Here is a 23746-nt window from a genome sequence, read left to right as displayed (position 1 = left end):
GCTTGTGCATACGACACTGCCATCGAGTCTGTGGTGCCATCGAGGAAGTACAGTTAATTTCAGACTATATCAAATATGTACGCGGTTCATTTTCTTAGCGGAATATGACCACTCGAATATATACGAAGTGTTCATTAGCAAATGACGAAAGATCGAAAGAACACCCTAGGCCTTGACAGAAACCTAAGCCTTTAGATAGCTCTTAGCATTGACGAGCTGTTCATGATGAAAATTGGTTCGTAAAGCATTGAACAACCCCTTCTACCTGCCTTGCACAAGAAATGTCCAACGTAGATCGTACGGTTTTTTTTAGATAATTTGTTTTTTGTTCGTTACTACCCTGACGGCCATGTGCATTCACACATATAGGCTTAGGCCATTTTAAACAATGTTAAATCCATTTTCATTTCGAAACTCGTTGTGGAACTTTTTCATTAGCTATAGTCAGGCGGACGTATTTTGTGACAAGCCTATATTGAAATACTCAGCATAGATAAATAAGAGAAATCTGTTAAGATGGCTTGTAACATGGCTAAATGTTAGTGATATTGACGTGTGTCAAACATTTAATTGATGTTTGCATTGCTCTTCACGCTAATTTTACGTTCTCTGTATTGATGTGCAGGTCTGTCTTCGGCGTCTGGCGTCTACTGCTGAATGAGAGCGAAAAAATTGGTAAAGCTCGACTAGCGTCAGCAGATGTGTTTCAATCTCGTATATCGGAAAACGCCAAGAATACGCGACAGGCAAAGCTTGCCGTAGCCAAAAAATGCTTCGACGCCCTTCGAAAGTACCAGGATGAAGTCCAGCAGGTACGAAGTGGCTCCGATGGCAAAAATACGCGCTACACTTTTCCTAATGCCATACACATTGTTCCGTGTAGAATATGCTTTACTTATAATAATGTTGGTACTTCACATGGAAATAAAGAATTTTAACGCTTTTCAAATAGCGAGCTAAAAATTCGATCAGGCAGTGATAACAAGTATAGAAGTTCGAATATATGTGTGTGTGTGTATATATATATATATATATATATATATATATAGACGTTATCACATATAGCTCATGGAAGTTTACATTATCAAAACGCTATCTACGTTAAAAGTCTACGTTAGATTACAAAATTAACAGTTGATAATTTTGATAGCGTACGGTTGCGACGAAAGAAATTCCAGCAGGTTTAATGTATTTTTCATAATATAATGATACTTAACATTAATCTTGTGGTACAAAATCTATAAAGTTGTTAATCTGTTTGAACTCGAGCTAATTTGGCCTCTTTCACAATGGGGTACCGGGATTTTTTCAATGTTTCCGTATGCATGTTTTCGTGCGCTTCTCACATCCGCGAAGACGGTTCTGGAGGTCGACAAGACGCGCAAGTTGTATTTTGAGGAGGAACATATGGCGCACGATGCACGGGGTAAAGCGCACGACGTCGAGGAAAAGCTTAAGAAGAAAAAAGGCGGCATTTTTTCGTCTATATCTTCGCTGCAAAAGAAAAACGATAAGGTAGCTAATAGTAATGTTATCCGAAGGCAGCTCGTACAGGGACGTGACTAACGAGCATGAACATTATTCATCCAAAGCTTTGCCATCCATCATTGCTATTTCGAGTATTATATAACATAAAGCTTATTGAAGTTTTGTTGACGCTAAGGGACGATGAGCTCGAACAAATCTACCGGATTGAATTTACTATTCTTATGAACGAGTATTGTTTCTTTTCATATCCTTTCGTTGCAGTTCTTAGGTCGACGGGAAGCGTGTGATATTCAGTCCACAAAGGCAAGAAACGATTATATTCTCGCACTCGCTGGAGCAAACGCTCATCAAAGACGATACTACGAGATTGATCTGAAAGGTTTGTATTTATTATTAATACCAACTACAAGGCTGGTTTAGGTCCTGTATCCGAACCAAGGCATAAGTAAAAAAAAACAGGATTTTGCTAAATAACGGAAACGACGACAAGTTCTATTCTCTCTTTTGTTCACGTTCAAAGTTGTTTATGGGTCGATGGAAACTTTTTACAAAATGCCAAGCTAATATATTTCAATTCGACAGTTATAAAAGCCGTGGAAGACGCTAGACCCCCTGTATGAACAAGCCGTTACCGTTTTAGATTAAGTAAATGCATAACAATATCATTACGTACGTAGATCTTGAGCAGGCGCCAAAACAAATATTTTTCGCGATTTCAGATATACTGGAGAGTTTGGACTGCGACATTTCTGAAAAGGTACGCGAGTACCTGGTTCTTATGTCACGTACAGAGTTACTGACGGTCGCAGCGTGCAGCTCATCATTTGGACGAATTCAGGAAGAGGCGTCGAAAATTACGAAACGATACTCGATCGAACAATACCTCGCCGATAACCCCGTGTTAGGTTCGACGATTGAATACGAGTTCGACGCATGTGATGGCGATGAGATTCGGACAATTTGTACGGACCATTTAGCGGACCACGCGTTGCAGAAGGACGCCAAACGTTGGGCGTCTGCGTACATGAAAGAGTGCCGTGTGCTGAGGGATTCTAACAGGGAGCTAAATAAACTATATAACCGACGGGACAAAGGCGAAAAGGTAAATTTCGTTCAGATCCACATACGAAGCATATGCGATACCCTTCGAACCATCATCTTTGAAGTATATTCTATAGAAAACCGCGTCGGATTTTTCGAGTACGAGTTCGATAATATCAATTTTTAGTTCCAAAATAAAACTTGGCAAAATACAAACACGAATGGGTCGTTACGTGAAACGTTTTAGGCCTACTCTCGAGGCGCTTAATGAGAAAAACAAATCTAGTATTGATTGTTTGAAGATGTTAGAATTCTTGTATGCTCAGTTTTCAGCGTTTCATTATTACCGTTTCTAGAAATGAACTAAGCCACTATATCCACCTGGTGTGAAGCGTTCAGCAGAAGTCTTCAGGTGTGATCATTTAGCTAGAACCCTCCACGCCACCGCGTACGCGGAACGCTTGGTTTTGGTACCAGAACGCAAAACGCTAATAACACTTAATAAATCTTTTTTATTTAAAATGTAACTTTATTTTACATGTCGTTTTTAGTTTGTCTGCATTTAAACTTCTCAATTATTCACTCAACATGGCGATGTTTGATCAAAGTGCCTCCCGATAGAAACGTTCTCTCTTCGCCGTTATTTGGTCCTGCCTTTTTTCTACAAGATTATTCTAAAGAGCCGCGTTCTCTACAAAAAGAAAATACTAGATTTCTAACCGAAAATAGAGGAATCAACTACTATGAACCGAGAGCCGAGCTACGAGTTCGGTATTAAAGGAATCTTGTTAAATTCAAAGACTACTATCCGACGCTGTGATTGTAACGTGTAGACCAAACCTACTTATGCAGGGAAGATGCCGACCATCCCGAGCCTTATAACAATATGTAACGAAGACGAGCGTTCGAAGCAAATCATCTAAAAGTTCATTGCTTTGAATATCCTATTTTGTGCCTCCTTGAAACAAATTACCGGTGACAGAACGCCTAAATTATACCGGACTATTACCTAAAGAAGACTATTATAGGTCCGCTATAAGAAAACTAGTACCATAACGACCTAGCTTGCGCTGAAAGCAATCGATTAGCTCACAACAATTAAGTGTCTTTATTTAATTAGAACATAAATGACACTTATAAAGAGCGTACTGTTCGTATCTATTCATAACGTTTTCCAAAGGACAAAGAAAGCACTTTAGTTTATATTAGGATTTTGACGATGTCTGCGTGCACGTTATCATTTCAGACCATTGAGAATATAAGTGGAGAATACGAAGATATCGATGCAAAAATCGAAGAGTACAAAAACATCATTAGAAGAGCTGAAACTGGTCTTGTCAAAGCAGAGGCGCGGCTAACTGTTCTCAGAGTAGGCGGAGGTAAAGCTCTAGTATAGTATGTTTCTATCTGGTCACTTATGGCCGCAAGACTTTCATATATTATATCAGTGAAAATTGCTCGGTTATTAAGGCTGAGAGAAAAGAAAAAAAATCTTTTATAGCGGCGGTAATAAAAATACAATATAAAAACAATCACACAAAAGGAACGTTTGACATATAGTGTAGAATTTCGAATAGCGTAACCCTATGCTAGCTAACAACAGCATCCAGCAAGACTCGCTGTTGTTCGTATTTTATATTTCGTGTTTCGTAGTTCCTTCCAGCTATAACTCACTCAGTGGAGCTGAACAAGCAGCAAATAATCGTGCCCACTTCAACGAAAACGATGCCAAAGTATACAAGGCACAATACATTATCTATTGGATTGCTAATGCTAAGCCTTGCTAGAGAGAATGGACAACTCAAAAAAAAATAAATCAAGCATTTTTTTCTCTAAATTCCTCTTGGAGCTTGGCTTACCTGGCAGACTATTGCTTAGAGTTGGGAATTGATAAATGTTACATTGCACCTACTTAAAAGGAACATGAGCGTGTCCTCCTGATGTGATTTAGAAACCCCAACGATAGTTAAGGCCATGGAATAGAATCCCCTTTTTTAGCGGGCTTTGAACAGATAATCTGGTGTGAAATATGACGGCGAATGCTACAGTCTGTGGCTTGTTTACATACCTTAAATATACAAGTTACTACAGGAATAGTTTATGGTATCATGTTGAAGGGCCACCACTAGGTCTGCCGCCGTAAATAACATATCAGACAGACGAAAATAGACACAAGCTGGTAACAACGATGTCAGTCAATACAAATCACATATACTGATAGCGGTGGAATTAGTATTACGGCGACGGGAAAAATTGCTGTTACTCATGCTGGACTGAAGAAAAAACACCGGTGTGTGCTCCTCCAGTATTTCGAATTCTGTCACGAAGAATGCCTCACTTGTGTAGACTAGTGAATGTCCCACTATTGACGTCAAGAAAAAAGAAAGGCCCCATAATCGCGCTTCACGGGTTGCGTGCGGGAAATCAGACATTGGGGTCAATTTTAGGGCGACACGTTTCGTGTGATATGAAAGGAACTAGTTCAAAGGCAATCTTGTGTAAACATAGAACAGAAACTGGCACTATCGTAAGATTGCTTAAAGTATATGGATTGAAGCAAGCATGTTATTGTTCGATGACGTCGCCTTTAGAAAGTCCTAAGAACGAGGCGTATGCAAATCACTAAAACATACATACAAGCACGAAAACCATGACATTCGTTGTTCCTGTTCGAAAGCAGTTAAACTTAACGCTCAGTGGGGTAGTTACTGCCGCAGTCGAGCTAATAGCGACACAATTTGTCGTCACAAAAATTATTTTCCGCAGTGTCTTTGCCACAGGCTGTCCTGTGTGTTCTGTAGTCCGCGATCGATCTATATATATAATTATCTACGTTTTCCATAACTGGTTCGGGTTCGTCTCGTTATTTTGAATAAAATAACTGTTTTGCCAGTACCCACGTTAGCTCGAATTTGTCGCAAGGTCGGTTTCTGGCCGGTCTCTTTACATAAAAACCAGTAAAGCAATCCGTGCATAAGGTCATAGATATTTAGTAAGAACGTACATATATTACCTGCTGTGTTTATGATTAACTTACGTTGTGGTCATACCCTAGATGACATCGATCTGAGCAATCATGTTATTAATCCGGTATAACATAGGACGTAAAAACGACGAAAATTTGCACGGCTCCTTTGAGCACAACAGCTAATAAAGCGATGATAATCTCATGCACTTTCTTTTTATCACTAATCACCTTCGTTGGTGGCTGATTACCGACCTCCATCTAATCTTTTGTCGCCTGTATTTAAAGTGAATGTCGACGAGTATCTTAGCACGCTGGACATCGACTCGCTACAGATCGAAGAACTGACGCGTAAAGGAAGTACGGCATCACGGCGAAGTTTCGACGTAAGTGTTGCTATTACCATCCCGATTCTATAACTTTATAACCACGAGTCAGTCGGTCGTCTTTGGCCGTTAAAGTTGCTTCTCGAGTGAAAACTCCTATATACTCACTTCTCACTTCGTCCAAATTACTGTTAGTATAGTGATTACATTCGTTTGTTCCTGTTTCTAAAGGGAACGAAGGGGATACGGCGCAAGAAAGAGGAAGACAAATAATTTTAGTCGTTAAGAGAAACGCCCTGTTCTCTTGTCATATGCCACTATGGCTGTTCGTTTTACATACCTCGTATCGTAGCATAAGATGTCGTGTTGCTGCTGCTTCTGCCGCCGACGGTAATCGTGACGTTCTCTCAGAGAACGTAAGCGTTTTGTCTTGTTGGATTTTTCCAGTAGGGTTAAGTTGTCGTTATTGTTTCGATCGAAAAGCCGTTTCAATCGACTTTGACTTTTTGTTTCGTTAATAGTCCTTGAAATGGCGTCGGCGATTCACCGCTGATATCCTTCTTTTGTTATAGTCTGCGTTCTTCCTGTCTTTCTTTGTAGAGAACACGATCACGCCGGTAACCATAGCAACAAGAAAAAGACCAGTAGCAACGATTTTCTCGCTCGTTTACGTAATCAGTTCGATGTACACCTGACGCTTGACACAAAATTAGGCCATCGGCGTAACCAGCACGTCAATGTTGGCCTGTGTGATAGAATGAACCTCTCCGGTGGCAGCCGTAAATCACGTTCTCGACAAGAAACTGTTGGTTCTGAAGCTGTTTCCTCTTTAGACAATGACCGATAAAAAAAAAAAGTTGTTGACACCGTTTCATTTTCAGTCAGAAGTCCCTTCAACGGGGTAACAACAACAGGGATTGGGTAAACAGACGACGTTACTATGGAAAGGTCATCACAAAAACTTTAAAGTTACTACTTTATACAGTTAAAATAGTTGAATATGGTAGATGACACACAGACGTGGACATACCATTGGCATATATATATAACACCAGGTTAGTTATAAGCCGTCTGATAACAAGTAGAAAACATTTTCACCGGTCAAACAAAAATTTGAACGAAGAACAATCCCACATGTACACATGCAGAGATACACGTAAGTAGCCTAAATACTGTTTGTCTGCCTGCCTGCCTCCTGTGATCTCATTTAGTTTTCTGTACACGAACAGGCCAGAGGAATGAGATGGTGGCAGAAAAACCAGCTTTTCTGCAAAAAATTGCTAGCTCAAACGGCCGTTTTATTGGTGATTTCGCATCCTAGCCGCTGGCGCCCTCATAGCAACCACTATAGCATTGGCTAGCTTGTGCCTTAAACTTAATCGCAGCCGTAGACGACTGCGCCGAGCTAAGAGTAGACGGCAATGAGTAATACTCAGTAGTGTAGTCTACTTTTGGCTTATCAGTATGTTGATATGATAATTGCAGTATAATATATAGTACGTATGTTTAAACATAAATTTTAAACTAACAGTGACTCTTTCTAGACATGATGGTAAAAATCACTCATGATTAAAACGACCCCGAATCAACGAGCTGGAATTGGCTATGTCGAAAGCTGAGTGGAGGCACTTCTGGATTCAAGATCTCCACCAAAAATTGTTGTTTCTTAGCAGATAGCAGAAAGGCCGCGAGCATTGCTTCCGGTAATTGATGCTAAACTGACATTCTGGTCAGCGTTGTAGCGCACCTATTGATTTAGATGGCTTTTCTAGGCATGGCTGATCAATGTCAGAACTCACTCCGAACCGTGTAGCGTTGCCACTGAATTTCAGATCGACACCAATGTAAAATCGCGTAGTAAAAATCTCGTCGATTTTGTGAAATACGATGGATTACAGTATGATGATCGTTTTCTTGCTGGCTTGTTTTAGGCTCGAGAAGCAGAAGAGCGACCTGACTCACAGTCAAGCAGTGCCGCAGACGAAGAAACGCGGCAAAGAGATTCCTACGACGAAGACGTGCAACAGTACACGCTCACCGCAGATAATAACCGAAACAGCTCTCAGGTACGCTGAAACTTACCAACCTTTTGTCTACTGTATAGTATTTTATAAACAGTAGGTTATATGCATGATTGCTTTATGTGCAATAACATTTAAGGAGTCATAAAACAAACAGTGTCCATTATGCATACATACAACAGATTAAACTAAAGCCATGCCTTTCTCAGATGGCAAATTTTGTACTCTCAAGTTTCAGGGCTGTTCGTTCCTTGGTGTTTACTGGTTTCCTCACATATCGATTTGGTTAACAAATATCATGCAGGAAAAATTATACTTGACGACATTTGAACAAAAATGGTCGCGACTGATATTTGTTTTGTCCTGATTATGCGTACATTTCATTGCAGAGCTACGATTACCCCGAGCAGGAGTATACCGCAGATGAGGCCGACTACCATACAGACAACACAGACCATGAAGCCGTACAGTCAAGCTTCATCGACCCAACAACCGCTGATTGGGGAGACGAAGAGGTCGCGGTGCCCACCAGTGTTCCAATTCAGGCAGCTGAACCGGCCAGTTACGGTACGAATCGCGAAGATGTGCATCTGGACGGTTTTAGTTAGACTGTTGCATGCATATAAATTGCTTTAAGCGTGAAAAACTTTTTTCCTTGCCGCGTTCCGATCGTTTTATAAAGTAAAATAATCCGCATCAAAAAAACGAAGAACGAAGCATTAATAGAAAAAATCTTTATTTCTCTCATATATTGTAATGATTATGAGAAATTTCTGTTGAAAGTGTTCAAGAAGAAAGTCTAAGTAAAAGAGGTCCAAGAATTTCAAAGAAATTATCTGGGTACATAAGATCAGATCAGCATTGATCTGATGACACCCGAAAGCTTTAAAGTATATCTTCATCGAAATATGTATCGTGCGACCGAAATCACTTAAATTTGCAGAAACGTGTAGCACAATTATCTAAATACCACCGGTGCTGAAGCTGTTCGACGATACTGTCGTCGCAGTTTGTTTGTTTTTTCTTTTCTTTTTAAATTTAACTATTTACATTTTCCGATGATTCTAAAAATATTATCCTACTTTTTTGTACAATGTAGAATAAGTCTGGGTGCCAGCTTTAGTTATTCAAAAAAAGAAACTTAGCATTATATAAGTTAATCGTATTCTCACCAAAACTTTTTCGTTGGATCAACATAAAAAGCTTACTTCGACAAATTTATAGATGTAATATCGTGCAACAGTAATAATATATCGAGAACAAAAGACTTGATGTAGTTTTTTGTTTTTTTTTCTTCGCAACACCCTGTCCTTCTGCACATATATCTACCTATTTCTGTCTGCCAAACCACTTTCCTTTTCATCGTCTCCGTTTCTTTCACTCGCTACCGATGCTTGCAAACCTAATAAAGCTCATGGTCACGGTGACATCCATCTCCGTCTTTAACCGAGGGCGTTTACTTTTATTTATAATGTTCCAGTTGCTTTCGCTTGATGACGCTATTCAGCTTAAACGACAGAGCAAGCGTCAAAAATACAGATATTATTATGTAACGTTATGCCATGTCAACTCACTATGCGTTTGATAATAATAATAATAATTTATATACCCGCCACTCTCCTATTGAGCCTATACGTCGTCCGCTTCTCGTCCCCTCTCGTGATCTTCTTATTAACCTTTGCCAATCACTTCGTTCGGTTAACGTTATAATATACATATATACAGCGAGCACTTCGAATCGCTTCATTTTTCATTAACGCGACACTCCACGTCAGAAGATGCAAATGTACACAGTCGACATAGGACCAGCAGTCCATGCCGAATAAGGCCAAAGGGTCCAGTGAGTTGAATCGTAATCGTTTTTTGACCATTATCTATAGCAGCAATCACGGCCGTAGAAGTCATTGCCAAATTGGGTAGTCTGCCATATTCCTGCCAAAATGGGTGCATAACATAATGCTATTAGACTGTCTTACAGTGGACAGTATAAAAAAGCAAATGTAAAATGACTAACTGATTTCCGGAAAAACGATCCAAACAGTACGTTAATACTAATACGGGCAAGGAGCTGATAATATGTTGGGCCTGAAGGCTAGAAAGTCGCTGACGGAAGTTGAAATATCTATCTATCAATCGGTACCGCGGCAGCTAGTTAAAAGCGTACGACTCCCTACGACAGTTCAGAATGTCGAATTACACTAGCAATAATAACCCGATATTATTCATAGAAAAATTAAATGACCATCATTTTGTCCAGTTTCAATCGATTCCAATATGGCACACGGCGCCTTCGCCATCTAACCTTAACTGACCCGACCGCAATGTCACTGAAAGAAAGCGCCCAGCTCTTTTGTCAAACAAAAGCTGTTTGGTATACGATACAAATAGTATTTTTCCCCAGAAGAATAAAACTTATCGCTAGCTGTGCTTTTCGGATTTCATTGTTACAGATGCATTTGGAGGTACCGCTGGAACGGAGTATCCTTCGGGAGAGTGGGAGAGCGCCGGGGCAATTGAAGGGGCAGATGGCAGCGACTGGGCAACTGTAACTGATCAACTTTCAGCCGGATGTCGATGTATGGCCATCTATTCATACGAAGCAGCCAATGAGGACGAACTGGCCTTTGTTGAAAATGAAGAACTTGAATGCGTTCACGGTAAAAGTTCTGCAAACGCTTTGTTCACTTATAATAATATGAGCGTATATCTTTTCGAAAATATAATGAAGAGCCGTTATAGTACTTGCGACTCTGAAAATTTACGTGGCTGCCATCAAGTTCGCTAACAGTAACACACGAGTCATCACTAACTAACCTTAAAAAAATACTCTCTGTATTAACAATACACGTTATTAACTGATCAGTCTATGTCCTCAAACTAAATATTATACCTCAAAACTTTAGGGGCAAAAAAATGTTACTTGTAGTTAGCTTTGTTTGGTGATCCATGATACTCTTTTATGTGTTGGATACAAATCAGGATAATAATTTGACTGTTCAAATATTTTGTTCGTGTTCCTGCTGTGTTACTACAATCGGAATTTCCATGTGCCAGAGGGCGACGGTGACGGATGGATTCGGGCCCGAAACTCGCAGGGCGTTGAAGGTTATATTCCAGCTAACTACGTGCAGCCGCACACTGCACTGGCTAAGAACGATGGTAAGTTACACAAGCGACGAATGCTGAAGTTACTGCCGTACTAAAGAGTTCTTGGGTAGTAACCGGTTTACAACCATTGTAACTGAGAAAATTAAAAATACATTAATAGAAAATGTACAGCATTCAAACATCGCTTTAACAGACGGATACGCGACGTAAAAAAAATCGCTAACTATATATTAGATAACATTATGAAATGCAATAGGGAATGTGGTAATTTTATGCTTGTCTTATTTATGAAGTTCCATTTCTTAAGGGGTGTTAGATCAGGCCTAAGGTAAACATTGTTTCATTATAATATTTGCGCTACATTTAATCTTTTTTAGGAGGTGTAGAGTCGTTCAGTGTGGTTTCCTATGAAGGGGCTCCGACATCTGCCACACCGATACCACCGTCGTCACTACCGAGTAGTTTGGCGCCTGTCGGGTCTACACAACAGCCTTGCTGTAGGGCACTTTATGACTACGAGTCCACCTGCGAGGATGAGCTTAGTTTCTCAGAGGGCGACATTATCAAGATTGTGAGCAAGCTCAGCTCCGATGGCGTTGATGACGGGTGGTGGACCGGAGAATTCAACGGAAAGGTTGATTTGCTTGTCACAAACGATAGAATTTAAACGCCGCCTTAGAACGAAATTTCTCTTACAGGCCAATAGCTTGCCTGGAATCAATATTTTTATGTGCGGGTTAACACACTTTAGTCAGAAAGGTCATAGATTCACTAGACTAGCTAGCAATTCATCAGCCATTCTATGCCTTTACCTAACACCTTGATAAAGTTAATCGTCAAATTAGGGCCAACCTAAAATTCTACGCTCGTACACTTTTCAGACTGGCACATTCCCGTCGCTAGTGGTAGAAGAGATGAAGCATACGGGAGAGCCACAGACGCCTATAACCCCAATGGTGCAGACGCCAGATGGACTTCCTCCGCCTCCTAATTTCGAACCTCCTAAGCCAGTGAGCAGCCCAGGTGACGAGGGCTGTATGCTTCCTGAAGCACCTCCGCCACCTCCATTGGAAGCGCTTGATGAAATCGAGCGTGAAAAAAACTCCGCACACCCACCTTCCGGACCGCCCCCAATGCCACCCCCCCCACCGCCTGTGCTTACCAGCATTGTAAGTTAACAATGTTCAGGCTCGATTGACGTACGTATTTTTTCGGTATCGACAGTTACGTCGTCCAGTTTGATGTGATGCTTTTTTTCACTTCAGGTGTCACGCAAGTCTTTGAATTAACAAGTCACAATGCTTATCGATGAATTTGTCTATACGGATGTATCTGAGAAAAATAGACAGTAAGCCTTTTTTTCTCCAATTCCTATCCGATTTTCGAATCTTTTATCAGGTCAATATTGTGATCGACTCGCCGGACGAGCCTCCACGAGAGTTTTTCGACAGCTTCGACGAAGATGAGCCACCCACAACGATTGAAAGAAAACCTACCGAGAAGGGCAAACCTGTCGCTGACCAACCGGAAGACTACAGTAAGGATAGCAGCGCCGAGAAGAGTCAACCAGAAGGACACACGAAAACAAGCCAATCAGCCGCACAACAGAGTTCCGTCGACACTCCAGACGAAAAGAAGGATGCAGAGAAGGCTATTGACGAGGACGAAGACAAAGACAAGGACGTCCAGCAGCAAAAGCTGAAAGCTGACGCGTCGGATGCCTCCAAGGAGATTTTGCCGTCCGGAAAAAAGTTTGCCGGCGTCCCTAACAATGGTGATGACAGAGAGCTTCCGCCACCGGCGCCCCCTTCACCACCACCACCGACGGACTCGGAGAGCCTGCCTGAGCCAACGCTCGACGATTCGACCCAAGACGAAGTGCCCATGGAGACGGGCGAAGACGGCCCGCCCGATCTTCCACTTCCTCCCCCACCATTACCTGCACCTCAAGCAACTATGTCCCCCTCCCAAGATGTCGATCTATGTTAAAGTTATTATTACTATTATACGACACATTAGAACTACAGCTGCTACTATGAATAATGGTGCCGCCGACTACGATGATGGATATCATAACCATGATAATTGCTATCATCTGTTGTCACTATTATTATTGAGAATACATACATTTTTGTCTATGACAGTGGAAAAGGAAAAGAGTGAAAAAAAAACGGGAGATTAAAAGGGGTAACGTATGCAATGAAAATTGATACTAATAGTAACAATAACAGTAATAATAATAACAATACAGACACAAGAGTAACCGAAAAAAAATTAGATAACAGGGGTATTCGTATCAGCATCGTTACCGAAGATGTCGATTATAATGAAAAGGTTATTATTTAGCGGATGATGAACAGTAATGTCATGAAGGGAAATACGAATGGTAGTAGAGCAAACGCTAACACAAACAACAATCTTCATGAGTTTGATGCAGATTATGGAAGGTATTTGGAGGGAATATTTGGAAGGAAATAAGAGTGTCGTCATTGTTGAGTAACGTCAATCGGTTCCGTTGTATAGTATATATTCCTATTTCATAGATTATTATTACTACCACTGCAACTACAGGCACGAAAACCAAAATTACTACTACCAAGCACTACTATAATCTAAAAATGTTGTGTTTAGATATCCTGTCTTGTACTGCCCCCGTGGGCTACTGCGCGTTCGATACGGAATAAGTATGTTCCAGAAACAAAACAAAAAAGAGAAGACGAAATTCAAGAAACCAGTGGCTAGCCTAACAACGTGACCACTCTTCTAGCTCCTGCAAATGAATGAAAGCGTTCTCCCGTCACCGTCAATGGATATCTTGTTAATTGAACTAATCAATGTCTTTGTATGGAAGTTAACGCATGAATAGTTCCGACAAGTATATCCGGACGAGTATGAGAACGGCGTAATAGAAAAGCTGAATTAAACTGCACATTTACCATCACTGATGATGATGGACATGAGAGATATACACAAGCATGTATGACTGGGAACGCGGATAGTTATCCAGGGCTTCTGCATATATTGAATTAGTTGTTGTTGTTAGCCTGCATGATGGCGTTCAGCGTCAGGCCGTGCCCGCTTCGAACTTGAAACCCTCAAGCTTCACCCGGAAACTGTACTCACTCGCTGGCGTTCATTTAATCCAGGAGCTCGCACACAAATCGATACTGATATCAACGTAGCGTTTTCTTTCGCACCTCGAGGAGCGAGCGCTACATTGATAGATCACTGTCAGTTTTGGAAGGACGGCCGACGTTAGATAGAGTCCAGTGTATACTAGTTAAGTGTAAACTTAACTACGTAGGGTTCAAATAATAAGGCATCGCGGTAACCCTTTAAAGGCCAACGACAGGTTTTTCAGATTTTCGCAAATGAATTCGTGTCTGGCTACGCGTTGACCTAAGGGAATGGTGATGATCCCCTGTAAAGATCGGTTACCCCATTCGTTGCCCCGTTGTTTAGTCGGCCTATAATAAGGCGACAACGCCGTTGTTTTGTTGACTGTCGTTGATCTGAGGAAGTGATAATGATTATGCTGAGGTTATTGGGGAGTTTAGGGGAGGACTATTTGGTCGAAAGGATCGAGGTTAGAGGTCGCGAGAGGAAATGACAATTGGGAGCTTTACAACACTCGAAGCGGATTGGCAATTGGCGTGTACCGTGTGCCGCGCAGGAGCGTATATACAGCGAACGCGAAGGTGAGCAGAACCACTGAGGTAGACGTTGAATGATGTGAGATTGGGTTAAGACGGAAAAGTATAGGAATGATAAAAGTATGGCAACAGATATACAATATATGAATAAAAATGACAATACATACAAACCAATAACACAGAGTGCATAAGTGAAGATGAGCGATATGTAGATTATACAAACGATAATAAATCAAACAGAGATACCAAAGATAAAACGATATTAAATGACAACATATACGTATTATATACTACAGGTTGCCCGAAATGACCTTTCCTGTACCTCCGACCGCGCCGTTCTTTCCAAAGCAGCGCGGGTGGTGGTACGTTAACTCAAAAACCTAGTCACTGATAAGAATAAGTAAGAACCGATGATGATATAAATATATGAGCAGCCCTTACCAATGTACGACGATGATTCCATACAGAAAATTATCCATGATCATGTAGACAACAGAGAGTGCTGATGCTGCCGATAATGATAAGAAATTATAAGATTAATAGCAAGGATATCTGCATTCTATAACGATGGTTCTTATCCTTGCGCCTGCTAAACGGCTTCCTTCGTTTGTGTGTGTCCCCATCGTTCTCGCGGATTATAACGATTTCCCATTGTTCTCAATCCGTCGTAGATAAACAGAGTCTTCGACGTGCCCAATGGCATGTTCATACATGCATCGATATTCTCATAAACAAATACTTGCATGCACAGATGCTACTTTGAATTTCCAAATTGGCTCGCGTTCAGATTGTTTTAAACATCGAAGCTACTTCGAAGGAGCTCTGCTTTCGACCAGTGTATCATCTGGCCAACGAGGTGACGGGTAACAAATTAGTGACTAGCACACTTTATTACAAGCACAACAATCTGTCGTTTGGCTAATATATATATATATATATATATCTGTTGTTAAGTGGAAAACAATATGGGGACCGGCAAAAGCAACGAATCGCTTTGTCGCTTTTTCTTTTCTATGACTGAACTGTCTTATATTTGTTCGCTGCATTTCTGTTCGACCCAGCACTAGCGAGAGCTGCTGTTTCAACAAAGCAGACCGTTGTGGTGAGCGATGCAAAGAGCTTCTGCGAATTTCCTTGATGATAACTTACTTGGCAATTTTCATGATCCGCGAAAATCCAAGGCATCGAAACAAAAATTAAGGAGAAAATGAAAGGTAAGTAGACGTGCGAGCCGGCCCGCCGGCCGTTATGTTGGATATTGCCGTTGTCGTTAACTCTAACTACAAAGATGAGGCAAGCGTAGACAGGGCGCAACAAAAATTGAGAATGATTATGGAGCGGTAACTTCGCATAGACTGTATTTCAGCTATCCCGACAATCCTTATTTAATCAATCAGACAGGAGGGACACCTACAAACAAAAAAGATAATAATGATGGCAATGGAACAACAGGGCGATGCTAATAATTGATACAAATGACAATGACAGCAGCAGCAAATGCAAGAACTATACCCCCGTAATAATTTATCATAAGCAATAGATCCAGGTTCACCTGATAATCCGCTAAAAATAAAGTGAATAAAAATGAACCTTTACTGAAGACAATTACGATGCCTTTTTACCTTACGGTATAGATAGACGAAAACTGTATTTGTAATTGCAAAACATTTTATGATTCTTGATGTATATATGAATCGAGGTATATATATATATATATATACGTAGTACACATGTTTATCCCAGCAACACCTTGTCCTTTTATAGCGATGGAAATACTCGGTACGTGTCTGAACACCTAACATGCGGCCTAGATCCGTCTGTGTTCTCCGCTAGATGTTATCAGCACTCCACGCACGCAGTGATTTTAGGTTGACATTTGTCTACGCCATGTTGCGACCTGATACTGTTAGGCCGACGTTTGGTCGACTTTTACGAAGCGTGAGTTTTTGCTCGGCTTTTGGGATAGCGTTTGATGACATTTCCCGCAATCGTCAAGTTAAAAAACGATAGTATTTTTAAATTCAGAAACATTACCACCGAGTTCAGCTTACAACGTAATGGTCATCGGCCGTTCGTGCTACCTAAGGAGAGGAAAGACAGTTGGATCGCCTAGACAAGTTTGTGGTTTTAACACTTCTAGCATCTGTCCCCGTGATAACTTATTGGGTAGCGTGTTTGCCTGCTAATTTTTGGGTTCACATTATCGCTTCGTTTCGTGCTGGGAGCCAACCATCTGATAAAATGACTAACGACGATGGCGCACGTAGTCTGCGAAACGTAAAAAGAACTTTTGGCATCTTCTAGATTTCTGGCCTTCTTGAGATTTTTAATTTTGCTACGAGAACAAACTTTGATTTCAGTAGAACCTTTTGGATGGCGTATGCTTGGGCGACATTTAAGCGAGTCTACGCACCAGCGCCGCTTGTGTCGTACTTACAACTGAACAGCTTTTCGTGGATTAAGAGGCGAGTGTTTTAAAAATGACTAAACAGGGCTTTAAGTCTTTCGTTGAAACTGCAATCGTATTTAATATTGCCTATATTTCAAATAGACATGGCCATAAGAATGACACTTGTATAACATATGAAAATGTTTATTAGAATGTGTGTCTTTATTCAAACCCAGTTTTGGCATAAATTCCAATTTGGGTGTCGTACCCTCCACGAAGTATCATCAGTCAAATGACTGATCAAATGAAATGATACCGTTTTCGGTCAAAAACCTTCACGTCAACACTACTGTCGAACAATATATAATTACTAAGCTACATATAATTGTAGGCTAACTGTTATCAAATACGTTCGATGCTTCAGCTCAACCTCAACATGAGTTAATTCTAGAAATTCAACAAATCAGTACAACTCAGTACCAAAACACCGGCGAAGTTGAATGATCTCTATATAATTTTGGTGTCATTATCCGCTCGCCGCTACGTATGTCTCAGTCGGCCCGTCTGCGCCACGCAGGTCTGCGTACCGTGGGACCCGAACCAGGAATTCGAAGTTTTCCGCTCAACTGCTTAAGGCAACTTAGGTAGGAAATCAATTTCACATATCTAGTGGAATAGATATAGAGTATCCATCAATGTATATCTTTTCATAATTTTCCGTAGCTCCGCGATCGCTGCCCATCATTGGGCGTCTGCATTATTACAGTTTATAAGGTGCAGTAGAAATAATTGGCCGTTGGATACTACCAAGGAAGTGTCCAGGTTCTCAATTGGAACATAACAGAAGATATGCATGCAGGTTGGAAGAATGTTTACGTACAAAAAAAGTAAATAAAGAAACGGCACTATTACGTTGTTCAATCAAATCAGTTAGTTTTGCAATTTATTCTTACATTATTAATACTAATGGTAGTTGTAGCGGCGGCGTTACTTTAGACATTACACAAATTATAACATGGCCGATGTAATTTGCATCACGCCAGGTGTATATGTGTAATTATATCCCCATTTGCATGACTCTTCGTTCTGATTGATTCCTCGTTTATATATATATGTATGTATGTATGTACATACATATATGCATATATATGTATATATATATACACACACACACAGTTCTGTACTGAATATACATATGTGTGCATGTTTCTGTTTTGTCGTGCGATGGGTGGTGACGATATGGCGAAACCATTATTGGATAACAAACTCTTTAGTGACTACTTGGGTAGTTGTCGGGCCATGCAAACAACGCTTTGGACAGCTTCAACAACACTTCCGGTCATCCACAAATTGAGGTCGACCTGCAATCGACTACGACTTATCGAATTGCTGAAGAATGTTCGACACTGTATTAGCCACGGCAAAACGAAATCTTCTTGTCAGGGGTCCCATATCATAGGGATATAGCTTGGAGAACTTCAAATGCATAGTTGTAACTATAATAATAATAATTATAATATAACAATGGGTTCTGCGAGTGTAACTGTTTTTTCGATCACTTTTCACTTGTTCTCCAGTTGATCAATACGCGCTTACGCGAATACCGTATAACTAATCTGGCGCCTTCTGTTGGCCCACGCTACGACCTTTGCATCATGCCATTATGACTGATATTAACAAATGTTTCAATACAATGTACTAGTAACAGTACGTAATCGCATGTGCTTCAAATCCGCGCTCTGAGAGAAAACCAGGCGAGAACTATGGTCCCCAGGCCCATTCATACAAAATATAAATACGTCCTGTACGTCTTTTCCCATAATCCACAATCGAATCGGCTTGAAGTCGGGACCTAATCACCGTGGTCAGCCGCATCTAGTTGCAACTCGAGAGCTGTTTCTTCTTTTTGCCAGATGATCCTGAAAGTAGCTGTTGTGTGTGCGAGTGCATCAGAGAGCCGAACATAGCGGTGGATTTATCCTGGGCGTTTCGGCTGAATCTGGGATTGGCCCCGCGGTAGTTCCTTTGAAAGTTTACCGTTGGACGGTAGTCCTGCGGGTGGCTGTTACGTTGGCTATTGCTATCGTTATAATTAGTAGTCATATAGTTGTTATCGAAAAAGAGGCGTTGTTGATTGTGGTGACTTTTACGGTGGCTATTATTACTGTTGCTGAATTTTTGAAGCGATTGTGGATAGAGATTGTTGACATCTTCCTCGCCAAAAGTCTGCACAAGACTTTCGGTGATTCCAGAACGTCCGAATGACTTCAGTTCCTCAGTTGAATATTTGTAACCGTTTTGTTTTCGCTGCTGTTCAGTCTGGTAGGCTGCTAATTCAACTTTGCTTAGTGCTATGCCATCCGGTTCATAGTGATCATTCGAGAGCTTTAGATGGTCGAAGAACTTTTCGAAGTCAGTCACCGGAGTAGACTTGTCTTCGTTGTTTTTTTTAGCTGACAAATCTTGAGCTTCCCCAAATTCAGCATTATTCTCTCGTGAACTTTTCAACTTTTGCATCGCTGTGAACTAAAATGCAGACAAAACCAAAATCAAACGCTCTGGGTTCGTTATGAGCTCTGACTTGTCTTCATTTTACCTTAAATTATGCTGATTTACTGTGTGCTTAGCATGTAAATGATAGTTGACGCGGAACATGTAGCAGCTGCAAATGGGTAATTTTGTTTTTTAAATTAGGGCAAAACACTGCACGCAAGCGAACGAAAAAAAAAAAAAGACACTAACTACGTTACACTAACTTTTTCCGTCTCTGCTACTAAGTCGTAGTCGTCAGTTGAAATGGGTGCCATTCCTGGGTGTCGCTGGACGAAGACACCCTCGCTGTGTCTACGAATTTGCCGAAACGATGACAAGTGACCCAATAAAGCATCCTGAAAAGTGCCATTTTTGGTTTGTCGATGCTTTGCTGCAATTCGTCGCGGAGACTGTAGATTTTCACGGAAGAGATGCACGCTCATTCCTCTAGCAGTTTGCCTAGGCCAGGACCTATTGCCATGAATGACAGCCTTACCTTGATTCCTTCGTTGAGGAACACTATTAGGCTAAAATGTACAGTGGAATGATGATATAGCGATTAAAATAATAGCACAGTACATAAATACAGATACGAAAAGTACCGTTGCAGCGAATGTTAGAGTAGCATTATTACTGGGATACGCGATACGTTGTATCGAAATCTACCAAAAAGAAACAAGAAGCGATGTTCTGAGAGCAACAAAAGTAAACAGGCATTTTGAAATATTGTTTACTTTTGCTGTTCCATTATAAATTCTTTCTGTGCTTCAGGTTTAAGTCAAATAAAGTTATTGTTCCCCCGAAAGCAATTGAACCAACCCATCATCTAGTAGACATGACAGCCTCCAGCTTCTGGGACGACGGCCTTGTCGCCGAGCTGGCTTGAGACTTCAGCGCGCACCGCCGTTTTGTTCGTTCGACGACTACATTAGCAATAAAGAGCGCAATACCTTTTGAAAACATCTTACCGGGCAAAGTACCATCAGGTCATGATGAGCTGGCTTGACGTACGACGAGCTCTATGCCTACGTGCTGTTCAATGTCATACGTCGTATTATTGTCGATAGGTTTCTGCTTGTGTCAGTAACTTACTTCAGGACTGTAATTGTTTCGGTCCGGGTTTGCTCTGCTCGTTACCACTTACCTGACTACAGGTGATGGGGTGGTTTAATTTAGCATTATTCTGTTTATTATAGTTGTTCCAAGTATGCTGTCGGTTGCCACCACGCGGAAGCTCAGCACGAACAATCGCTGGGTCGTGTCGCAATGCACGACTGCAGTCTATCGTTATACAGAGATCGAATCATAATTATTATTTTACTACGCAGTCTTTCTTCTTTTTGCGGCGGCACTTCACTACCTAGCAGAGACTGCTTACCAAATATTCCAAAGCAAAGTTCTTCACTAATCACAAGAATAAGAAAGCGATACGATTTATATCGGCGAGTTCAGCTTTAAGTAATCTAGTATTTCTTCAGATATAGTTCATGTAAACTCACCCTCAATTACGTAAATTGAGCGAATCTGTTTCAACTGTAGCTCAGTTTCGCCGTAAGATTCTCCATTGTTGCTACGAGCTGAAATCCAAAATGTCCAATTAATCACATGATGATAAGCGCATCTAATTAGGATATTCAACTATAATTGAGTTATGGCTGAAAAGGTAGTTAGACGGGCCATAGGGATTTTGATTTGGGATCTGTAGATACATAATTCAAGCCCCAGACAATGCATAATAAATTCAACTGTTCCATTTAAAATGACTAAGAAGTCTTCTCTGAACATTGCTCATTGTGACAAACTATTGGACAGAAATTACCTTGAGCGAACACATGGCGCGATACACTCGGCCGGTGGGGCCATTTTGAAAGGTAAAATATAACGAAAAAGCAACGTATATAGATAAACTGATAGGTGAAACAGTCGTCGAAAAATGCACGTGTATCTTTCCCGTGGAATAAACAACGAGAAGGAGCTTTCCCTTGTAACGCTGTAACTCGCTGTAACGCCAATTTGAGGGTTCTACCAAAACAATGGGACCTGTAGGACGTCGCAGTAGCATTCAACGCTAACGTCCACTTGATACTTAACTTGCGTAGTTATTCATATGCATTAATACTTATCTATTGTAAAAAAAAAAACACTAATTCAAAAGCAGTACACGTTGGCTGAAGAACGTACGTGCCAAATATAATACGCTTCGACAGGATCACATAAAGTTAACATGTGCCGCGCTACATATTGTGTATATTTATTTCGTGTCTGAGCAACATAAAGTTCATGACCTGTTGCAATGTAAAATGTTCATAATGTACCAGTAGTATAACACTGATAGAAGTCCCTTCAGGGCTAAAATGGTAGGTTCATAAGGGCTAATAGTTCACATTTGGATGGAGAAAAAAGTGTCAGATACTGGAAACATACGATGGCCTACGCAGTACGTTGCTAAATACGTTTCTTACGGGGCCGCTCGCTGGACTAAAGACTACCACGCCAGTCGATTCTAACGCATGTAGCAAATCCAACAGTTGTCTTTCATTTATGTTGCATGAACAGTGAGGATATACTCGTAAAAGACATATACATCTAAAACCCGTAGCATGCCTACTAAGGAACTGTAGTGTGTTATTGTTTATCAAATGACTGGGCAAAGAAACGCCTTTAGGCGTGGCCAAAGCCTGACGTGTCACTAGCTTTTGCGCATGCCGCACGAGTATTGCCTCAGGTGACCTTTGAAAATTCAAGTATAGTCAACAAGATCGTATCTTTAGATGGCAGTGTCATGGCGGACCGTTATTGAAACTCATGGACAGAGCCATTTCCACACGTGGGACTATTATTCATGCCGGAAACTGTCGACAGTTGATAATCATTTCTATAAAGAAAAAAAAAAAGGTACGCAAAGGCGCCCACCTTTGGAGAGGACGAGAGTTTGCCTTGGAGTCAATGTCTTGAAGGTACCTTCGAAGGTTCTGCCTGAGCGAGTTTGAATAATCACTTTGTCACCTTGTTGCAGGGAATCCGACGTCATGGCCATCTCGACACAAAGACTAAAACGACAAAGAGGTTTAACACTCGTTGACTGGCAGCTTCACTACGAGACACAGTAGTGATGAGATTGCAGTGCGCGATTATAATGACAGGAATCGACGGATCGGAAAGCTGAACACGAGCGTCTGCGTGAAGCGTCTTGTTTTGCACGTCCACTTGTATACACATGCCTGTTTTAAAGACGTGCGCTCGTACGTGGTGGCAGTACGACGTCTGGACAACAATATCGCCACCAAATTGATTTGCGTCAAATCTCTAAACGCTATGGACACCTCATGGATATGGATCGCTAAACACTTTTTTTTATTATTGAACGAATGTAAAAAATTCCTAATTCTTGTCATGGTCATACCGGTTTTAGTTGTAATAATAGTATATAACCTGTCACTCTTATAAATGGTACCATCATAAAAAAGGCGTTCCATAAGTGTTCCGTCTAAAAGTAAATGAATCAATGACTACCATAGAAATTATTTCATCGTGATAGAGCTGAATGGTTGGCGCACGTTTTATCTATTACGGTAGATAAATTTTCGGTATTCCTTTAATAAGCATCATTCATCTGCTTTTAATTAGCACTCTACTTGCGCACATGCAATTGAATGATTATATTTTATTGTTTTTTTTTTTTTTTTTTTTCTATTCGCATCACCTTGTTTCATAATCGAGGTAGATCTTCCTAGCAGGCTACGCACAACGCGTCGTATCGTTATGTCTCGTGGTGCCAGAAATAGTAATTTTAGATCTGACTAAATCTAGAGTAAACAAGCTGTCATTGAACAGCGCTCTCAATAGAGCTTCTATAGCAAATGAAGTGCCTTACTGAGAAGAGTAGTAACTGAAGAGTTGAGCGTGAAGATTTATTTCATGTGTTGACACGTCTTAGACTTGTACTGCTCTGCAATGCAATTAATTGTTTTCTGACTAAATCACTATGAATAATATTTGTGCCCCTACGGTAGACTGCGTCGACGGAGTCGCAAATAGCAGCAAGGCAAACTGAAAGAAAGCCAATTATGCCAACAATGCCCCTTTCAGCCTAGTAGAATTTTTCCATGAAAAAAAAAACTTAATTTTCTTTGTCTTTGAAAGGTAATTTATTTTTGCTTGGTTAGTTCTGTTGAATACTGTGAGTCATTAGTTGTGACTTGCAGGCTTACGCGGCCTGTACT

The 23746-nt window shown here is 40.8% G+C and overlaps 2 protein-coding genes across 7 annotated transcripts in view; one reads left to right on the top strand and one right to left on the bottom strand.

Moving 5' to 3' along the window:
* Positions 1-16207, top strand: part of nwk (FCH and double SH3 domains nervous wreck) — a 107293-nt gene extending 91086 nt beyond the window's left edge. For all 5 annotated transcript variants that reach the window (XM_086984665.1, XM_086984667.1, XM_086984675.1 and 2 more), the window contains 13 exons: positions 626-812; positions 1357-1515; positions 1750-1867; positions 2208-2590; positions 3776-3908; positions 5783-5880; positions 7752-7886; positions 8231-8408; positions 10292-10498; positions 10896-11000; positions 11327-11583; positions 11831-12118; positions 12348-16207. In XM_086984665.1, the coding sequence (XP_086840791.1) occupies positions 626-812; positions 1357-1515; positions 1750-1867; positions 2208-2590; positions 3776-3908; positions 5783-5880; positions 7752-7886; positions 8231-8408; positions 10292-10498; positions 10896-11000; positions 11327-11583; positions 11831-12118; positions 12348-12938 (2839 nt within the window). In that variant the 3' untranslated portion in view covers positions 12939-16207. The remainder of the gene's footprint in view (positions 1-625; positions 813-1356; positions 1516-1749; positions 1868-2207; positions 2591-3775; positions 3909-5782; positions 5881-7751; positions 7887-8230; positions 8409-10291; positions 10499-10895; positions 11001-11326; positions 11584-11830; positions 12119-12347) is intronic.
* Positions 16208-17899: 1692 nt separating this feature from the next.
* Positions 17900-22676, bottom strand: LOC111243004 (uncharacterized). Of its 2 annotated transcripts, none has more exons than XM_022787998.2 (5): positions 22437-22676; positions 21023-21100; positions 20668-20804; positions 19748-20050; positions 17900-19517 (listed from the first exon to the last, which is right to left on the bottom strand). In XM_022787998.2, exons 1-5 carry the CDS (start codon positions 22558-22560, stop codon positions 18867-18869), a joined length of 1293 nt encoding a protein of 430 aa, XP_022643733.1. In that variant the 5' UTR covers positions 22561-22676; the 3' UTR covers positions 17900-18866. The 2 variants fall into 2 exon arrangements, with proteins under 2 accessions (XP_022643733.1, XP_022643734.1); XM_022787999.2 differs by having other exon boundaries at positions 19748-19879.
* Between the last annotated feature and the right edge of the window lie 1070 nt (positions 22677-23746).

This window comes from Varroa destructor, unplaced genomic scaffold (genome assembly GCF_002443255.2).
Source record: "Varroa destructor unplaced genomic scaffold, Vdes_3.0 BEIS01000001.1, whole genome shotgun sequence".
Taxonomy (NCBI): domain Eukaryota; kingdom Metazoa; phylum Arthropoda; class Arachnida; order Mesostigmata; family Varroidae; genus Varroa; species Varroa destructor.
This window is presented reverse-complemented; position numbering and strand designations above follow the sequence as displayed.

Excerpts from the sequence above, each read along its gene's own strand:
- LOC111243004 (XM_022787998.2), bottom strand. The coding sequence starts at position 22,560 with ATGGCCATGACGTCGGATTCCCTGCAACAAGGTGACAAAGTGATTATT. Across the intron at positions 21,101-22,436 it reads AACTCTCGTCCTCTCCAAAG|CTCGTAGCAACAATGGAGAA; the intron begins GTGGGCGCCTTT and ends TTTGGATTTCAG. Across the intron at positions 20,051-20,667 it reads ACCCCATCACCTGTAGTCAG|CCTAATAGTGTTCCTCAACG; the intron begins GTAAGTGGTAAC and ends TGTACATTTTAG.